The sequence below is a fragment of the Chenopodium quinoa genome, unplaced genomic scaffold (genome assembly GCF_001683475.1).
Source record: "Chenopodium quinoa cultivar QQ74 unplaced genomic scaffold, ASM168347v1, whole genome shotgun sequence".
In the NCBI taxonomy this organism is placed as follows: Eukaryota; Viridiplantae; Streptophyta; class Magnoliopsida; order Caryophyllales; family Amaranthaceae; genus Chenopodium; species Chenopodium quinoa.
Genome location: NW_018743331.1, coordinates 1,425,660 through 1,433,491, shown reverse-complemented (window position 1 = coordinate 1,433,491; position 7,832 = coordinate 1,425,660). Strand labels below are relative to the sequence as shown.

The 7,832-nt window shown below is 33.6% G+C and overlaps 1 protein-coding gene across 1 annotated transcript; it reads left to right on the top strand.

Moving 5' to 3' along the window:
- Window positions 1–2,359: 2,359 nt before the first annotated feature.
- On the top strand, window positions 2,360–6,504 carry LOC110737698 (protein CUP-SHAPED COTYLEDON 2-like). Its single transcript, XM_021918032.1, has 3 exons — window positions 2,360–3,960; window positions 4,362–4,645; window positions 5,289–6,504. Exons 1-3 carry the CDS (start codon window positions 3,774–3,776, stop codon window positions 6,018–6,020), a joined length of 1,203 nt encoding a protein of 400 aa, XP_021773724.1. The 5' UTR covers window positions 2,360–3,773; the 3' UTR covers window positions 6,021–6,504.
- The last annotated feature ends 1,328 nt before the right edge of the window (window positions 6,505–7,832 follow it).

Here is a 7,832-nt window from a genome sequence, read left to right as displayed (position 1 = left end):
CTCCGTGTTTGCCCCCTACCTCAAGAGCGTAGCCTAAGGGGTTAATCTTAACAGCCCAACCAATTCCAGCTCTCCTCGACGTCTTATCCCATGAGCCATCAGCTTCCACAGTGAAGTCATCGTAGCTACATTTTTCCTTCCCCAGGTGAACGTGGTTGAAACCCGGGGGGTGACTTGGTCATCTCTATCCACGGTGTCCCCTTCATTTGTAGTGCTCGACTGGAGTTTAAACATTTCATGGTCTTGCATGGCCTGGTTAACAGCTTCCATTACTGAACCTATTGTTCCCATAGTTCCCTCAAAGTGTCGTACATTCCTAGTCTTCCATAGCCCCCATAATGTTGCTATGAACAACGCACAACAGATACTATGCTTACCATCCTCGCTATTGTAGAGCAGGATATAGTGCTGAATCCATCTTCGCAAGGAATTGAATTCAGATGAGTCAGGGCAAATGGCTAATGGGGTGTGATCCCATACTCCCTTTGCCGGATTACAAAGCCGAAAGAGGTGTTGGCTGTCCTCCAAGTCCACCCCACATTGATCACAGAGTGCGTGAATTTGCATTCCTCTTCTTGCCAGATTAACCTTGACGGAAATACCGTCATGAAACAGCCTCCAAAGGAAAACTTTCCACCTTGGCTGAATCTCCAATCTCCAGACCAACTTAACAAATTCCTGATCCCTTTCCAAGAAAGAGGGTCTCTCTAACCCCCTGGTATTTGAAAGATAGTAGTATCCTGTTTTAACTGTGTACCTCCCTGACGTGTGATATTTCCAGTAAAGGAAGTCCTCCTCAGACGAATACGGAAGCTCCATTGATAGGATCGCTTTTGCACTTTCCCAATCAAAACATTCCCTTATCTTTCCTGCATTCCAGGTTCTAGTTTCCCTGTCAATAAAATCACTCACTTTCCACCTCGCAGCCGCTGTCAATGTTTGACATGAATTAACCACCGGGATTTCTCCATTTACCCATGGCATACTTATGGCCCTAATATTATTGCCATTTCCGACCTTCTAAGCAAAACCTTCTTTGAACAACTGTATAGCTTTTTGCAGACTCGACCTCCCCATAGAACGGTTCCCTCCTCTTGTATGTGAATTCGCCATGCAACCAACACCACCCTGTCTAAAGCCCCTGTGAACCCTTGCCAGTAGAAGTTGGGGATTGAGCTGTATCCTTGATGCTTGTTTAAAGAGGAGAGCATCATTATGGTCCGAACAACCTCTAATTCCCAAGCCTCCCATACTCTTAGGTAGTTGAATGATACTTCTACTAACCCAGTGCATCCCTTTACTCCCATTCAGCACCGTGTTTATATGCACGTGAACAAATGGAGTTTTATATCATTTCAAGTAATAGTAAAATAAATTAAAGTAAGACGAATAAAAGTAAAAATTGAAGATTATTTGGAATAATGATTTATATAGCTAATATTTTCTTTCTATCAATATTTCATTTTTAAAGCAAGACTTGTTTAAGTCCCGTGCATTGCACGATTGTTTTTAAATTTTATAAAGGGTTGTTATTGAATTTTATAAAAATTATACTGGTAATACTTATTATAAAATAAATATAACTTGAATTTTATTTATACCTATACTAATGTCAAGATTATTGACACTTAGACTTGATTAAGGAAAAAAAGGTCCATGAAGTTTTATTTTGAAAAACAAAAATCTAAGGATAGTACTTTCGCGTGGTGCATTATTATTGATACGACTTTTAAAAGTAGAAAAATAAAGTATACATAGTTTATACATGTTAACAAAATACTACGCAATTTTTTAAAAAAAAAATTGAATTATACATTATTGCCAAAATAACAAAATCGGAAGCAAGAAAAAAGTTGATAGTATTATTGTACTGTACAGAATAGTATAGTTTAATACGGAATAATATTTACATATTATATGTTCATTTTTGTTTTACAAAAAACCTAATATAAAATACTACATATATGTTAACATATACTCTGTATTAGTTTAGTGTATATGGAAAATTATTGTTAAGAATGTTGATTGGAAAGAAAATATTTTGGATTATTATAAAATAATTTCCTTGAATAATCTGAGAAAAAAAAATGAAAGTAAAATGGGAGGGAAATTTTTAACCAGGAGATGACATGTGTCATTCCTGATTTCGCTTTTAGTATAAAGTTATAAAGTTACTAGTTAAATTTACGTGCAATGCACAAATTTTACTAAATTATATAATGAAGTACAATATTAATTCCCGTGCAATAGATGCACGGTTGTTTAATACGGAGTAATTATAATACAACAAAATTACAAGACGACATAAAAAAAAATATAAGGACTCAACACCAATTATTAGAAAGTATGAAGTATATAAATACAAATAACCATATATAATAGTTGTAATGAACAATTTAATACTCGTATTTTAGAAAGTTTAGTTTAGATTTTATGTAAAGCAAATCTCATTATTTAGATACAATGATCCTTCATTATGGTAAGAATTTTTTTTTTATTTTTTTAGAAGCAAATACTTTTGGAGGGAAAGTACTCAATATAATGCTGCCAAGTGTCATCTTAGGTTCGCCTTTAGTTATATGTAAATGTAATAGATTATTCTCACATATTAAGCCACAAATACTATGGTTCATAGTTCTAAACATGAACTGAATACTAACAGATTTAAGGCGTGAATACTAGTAGATATGTTGGGACACAAAACTCAAATAAACCAAATTGACCAAATCGTGAAATCGAATATCTTTATATAATTTGATTTAAGTTTAATCTCACTCATTTTTTATTTCGGACCGACTTTTAAATAGTTGTAAATATGTATAAACAATGTAAAGGACAAAAATAAACTTCCAATTCAAATGCAAACTACTGATAAAATATTGGAGTAGTAAAAAAAATCAATTGAAAATACCAAGCTCATCAAATTTATACACTCAAAAGACAAATATTTTACCTTAAGTTTACCTCACCCATCTAATAATTTAACGTTACGTTACATTACCTCAGACTATCCCTTACCCATTTACCCCCCTTACAAACTAGCCCTGCCTTCCTCTGCTCCCATCTAAAAGATTTCTCTTCTTACCAAATTTTTACTCGTTTTCTTTATTTTTTAAATATATTAAAATAATTAATAAAAAATATAAAATAAATAAAAAAATCATAGTGTATTATGCTGACATTTTTGAGATATTGTTTCAGCTTTATCGATCTTTGCTAAAATCTCCTCCCTTTCTTTCTCTCATTTTCCCCTCATCCAAAAACTTAAAAAATTAAGAAATTAAATAAATAAATTCAAGAAAATAAATAAATTTAACAAAAATACAAAAAATTAAAATATAAAAAAGGAGCTCATATTTTTCTTCACTGACAGATAGGAATACCCTCTGCAAATTTCCTAACACACGCACGCATACTCCCTTTCTCTCTCTTCATGTCATACATCATTACCTAAAGCCAACGGAAATCATAAATGTGCACACATAAAATTTAAATAAATAAAAATTCACAATAATAACAAAATAAACAAATACTCTAAAATAAAAATATTAGAGAAATAAAAAAAGAAAAGAAAAAACAGGACAGGACAGAACAGAAAAAACCACAGTATATTGGGTTTCGGGCCCCTACCATACCACAACTCTTTCTTTTTAACACCCCTTCAAATTCTCTCAATTCTTACTTCAATTTTTCTCATTTTTGAGCTCTTTTATTTATTTTATGTTATAAAAACTTTGGGTTATTTTTATTTTTGGTTTGTGGGTTGTTTGAAGATGGACCAACCTTTTTTTCTTCATTTTGATAATAGTGAGTCGAATTTACCACCTGGGTTTAGGTTTCATCCTACTGATGAAGAACTTATTTCTTATTATCTGCTTAAGAAAGTTCTTGATGGTAATTTTAGTGGTAGAGCTATTGCTGAAGTTGATCTTAACAAGTGTGAGCCTTGGGAACTTCCTGGTAATTCTCTTTCTTTTCTTATTATGTTTCTTATTGTTCGGAATTTGTTACTGTATCACGTTGATAGTGTAATTTCAGCTTTTAACATGTAATGGTTATAATTTGTGTTATTATAGTATTACTAACAACTTTTCTAACTTGCTTAGCTTTATCATAGTTAACGTATGTTTTGACTGAAATTTTTGTAGTTTTATTATAAAATACAATTCCATGATCATTTAATTAACATATTATAGTTCACATTGTGATAGTAATATAATGTTCAAATTGTTACATAAAACTTTATAAGAAAATGTACTTTAGTTAATTTTTGTAAACATTATGTTAACATAAATTTAATATTCCTAAGAATAGTACAAGAATAAATTTGATTCAAACTTTATATTATGTGATGAGTGCAGAGAAGGCAAAAATGGGGGAGAAGGAGTGGTACTTCTTCAGCTTAAGAGACAGGAAATATCCAACGGGGTTACGGACTAACCGGGCAACCGAAGCTGGATATTGGAAGGCAACCGGAAAAGACCGGGAAATTTACAGTTCCAAAACAAGTGCATTGGTTGGAATGAAGAAAACTTTGGTGTTTTACCGGGGAAGAGCTCCTAAGGGTGAGAAAAGCAACTGGGTTATGCATGAGTACCGCCTCGAAGGCAAATTTTCTTACCACTACCTCTCCCGCAGCTCTAAGGTACGTATTTAGTTGTCACGTTACTAGTTTAAAATTTTATTACGTCTAAATCACTAAATGTTGATGTGTTACAAGTTCTTTTGGTGCATTTAGAATGATGAGGGACTTGAGGGTTATGTATGTTAAAATTAGTCAATATGGTTAAATTGTTTTTTTTTTTTATTTTTTTTTTTAATGTGATGTGTTGTTTTGCATGCGTTTAGCAAGTACTACTATGATTGTATTGTATGAATAAATTGATGAGAAAAATGAGAGAAGTTGAAAGGATTTTTCATGGTACAATCAATTTCAGTGAAATAAGCAAACACTACTTGAGTATTCTCATCAGGTAGTAATTATTGACATTTGATATGATATCTTTATTTAAGGAAGATCATGAAATAACTTGTGAAAATATATTCGTATTTTGAGTTTGTAGTTTTCACAAAGTTATGATGAGTTTGAGACTACATTTTATATGTTGCTAAATTTAAGGAGTGAAATCAAGTAAATAAATGTAAATAATTTGTGCCTTTTTTTTTGAGTTAATTCATGAGATAAACTTAACAACCTAATTTTTGTCTTTAGATCATACTTGTATGTCACTAATTTTGTACTAGGGCACATTTACTAACACTTAGATTGTGTGAAATTTTGTTAATAGGATGAGTGGGTGATCTCAAGGGTGTTTCAAAAGATCGGTAATGGAATCGGTACAACAAGCACCGGCACCACCAACACCGGAGGCGGAAAGAAAACTCGAGGCAGCGGAATCATGAGTGGCCTCTACAACTACAATAGTACTATCAATGATGTATGCAGCTCACCTTCCTCAGCTTCAATCTCAATCTCTCAGCAGCTTCCACCACTCCTAGACTCTTCCCCTTACGGTGGAGCCATGAATGAGGCTTGCTCCTACAACGATGGGAGCGAGTCCAACAACACCAACAACAATCCAATCAAGAAAGAGCACGTGTCCTGTTTCTCCAGCAACACCAACAGCATAAATATAAACACTAGCACTAATAATATTAGCAACTTTAACCCTTTTGAGCTCACATTTGCACCCCCACCACCAATGATGAGCACTCCACCTCCTAGGAGTAGTAGTAGTAGTAACTCATTCACCTTATCCGGCGTAGGGTTACCGGTTTTCCCTAGCCTAAGGTCCCTACAGGACAACCTCCACCTCCCGTGGGTCGGTGGGGGAACACCGATCCAAAGCGGGAGTACCACGGGTGGATGTGAATTAGATGTGATGATGGGAGGTACTAATGCAACAACTTGGGGTGGCGGCAATGGCGGTGGCGGTGTCGGGTTTGATCATTACATTGGTGGTGGAAGGGTGGGAATAGGTGGTGGTGGGAGTGAGCTTGACTGCATGTGGAGTTACTGATAATGACAAGGCTAATCAGTCTGCATGGCGTTCTTGCATTGCTTGTCTGAGTGGGTTTGACTTTTGGGCCTTTAGCTTTAGCTAGCTATTCTATGTGTGTGTTAATCAGAGTTTGATGTGAGTAGGGTTATGGTATGGTATGTTATCTAGGTTGTTTGGTACTATGAGTTAGTTTCTACTACTTGTTTTTATTTTTATTTATTGTTGTTGTAAGTTTATGTGTGTATTTCTTTTTAATTAGGGTAAAAAAAGAAAAAACCTTGTCTCTAGCTAGTGTGGCTATTGTTGTTGTATGATTGTGTTATGTACTTTGTGGAATCTTTGTTTTGTACTATATTATTAAATTTATGTGGTGTTAGATTGTGGTATTAATTAAGTATCTTGTGCTTGGTGTTGATAGATTATTATTTTCTTAAGTCTACATTATATATATGGATTAATTGTGTGGTGTTGAAATTTTATTTTAGTACTTCGATTTCTGTAATTGATTGATATTGTTTTAATTAGATGAACTAGATTAAAGGGTAATTTCAGGGTAGAATATAATCAATACAAAAGTAATCAACGGTTAATAAATTTATGTACACATGAATTAGGAATTGAAATAATACATTCAAAACTAGGTGTATCAGTGTATATATGCAATCTTAACAAGGGCTATAATAAATTAATTACGATAAATTAGATACTTCACGAGGCTTTCATGCGGATATGATTTGAATGAGGATAGGATTTCCATTGTATTATTATCAATTGGAAGATTTAATTGAAATTGAAATCAAAGTGAGTAGGGTACTTTAGAAAAAAGTGACTAAAAGTACCAATTACCAAGTAGATGTTTTAGCCATCAAAAAACTAATCCATAGTTAGATTTTGTTAAAGTGATATTGGCTTCATAAAGTATAATAATTTTAAAATGATCGGTTAATATATACGGAAAATTATTCTATAACAAAGGATCGTTTTGCATTACATCACATGACATAGTAGAACGAATTATGTTCAAAAGTCTAAACAAAAGAAAAGTGAACTAATTAATACATAATACAAATTATATTTTGGATCGGAGGGAGTAAATTTCACTTGGAGCCTTGACAACTACAATGGCGCAGTAAGCAAAATGGTTGCACAAGAGCTATCTTAAAGTGTTGAAAGGACTATTGAACTGGAAGACAGACAAAGGTCGGTCTGTCTCCATTCTCTCTGTATGTAAGTTGTAAGTTGAGGGAGGTGAAAGCATGTATAATAAATGCAACATGTAATTGGTGGCCCTTAGTTTGTAAAATTTCTTAAAATGTCAGCATAATTTTGGGGATGGATAAAGGCCAGGGTTCACCTATCACGCTATTATTTATCCAACCTTTTCTCTCTCCCTTTTTGCCTTTCACTTGTGTGCTGCTGTGCAACCTTCATTTACCTCTAGCAAATTCCTCCTTGGTGTACAACTTGAGTTAAGAGCATATGAATGTTTGAGATGTGAGTAATAAATGCTCTTCTTTTATGTCTTATTAAGTGTGTAGTGATTCTAGCCTAGTGGTGGTGGTAGACGTTTTCACCTTTTATTCGATCTTTCCATATAGTATTTAGACTTGAGATCAAATCTTTATCCAAGGAGGAGTGAGAGAATCGTGCGTGATGTTGTGCACTTGGACCTTTAAGTTGTGGCCTTTGAAGATCCCAAAATGCATTCAAAAAAAGTTGAACTATGTATTAAGTTAGTTTAATGACAATCAAATTGTTATATTATGGAGAATTTCAAGGAAAAAAATATGAAATAATATGACATTTCGAGCAATACAAAGCTAAGTTGTA

Bases quoted from the DNA above. Each gene is read 5' to 3' on its own strand.
- LOC110737698 (XM_021918032.1), top strand. From the start codon at position 3,774: ATGGACCAACCTTTTTTTCTTCATTTTGATAATAGTGAGTCGAATTTA. The intron at 3,961-4,361 runs GTAATTCTCTTT...TGATGAGTGCAG, and splicing joins TGAGCCTTGGGAACTTCCTG to AGAAGGCAAAAATGGGGGAG. The intron at 4,646-5,288 runs GTACGTATTTAG...TTTTGTTAATAG, and splicing joins ACCTCTCCCGCAGCTCTAAG to GATGAGTGGGTGATCTCAAG.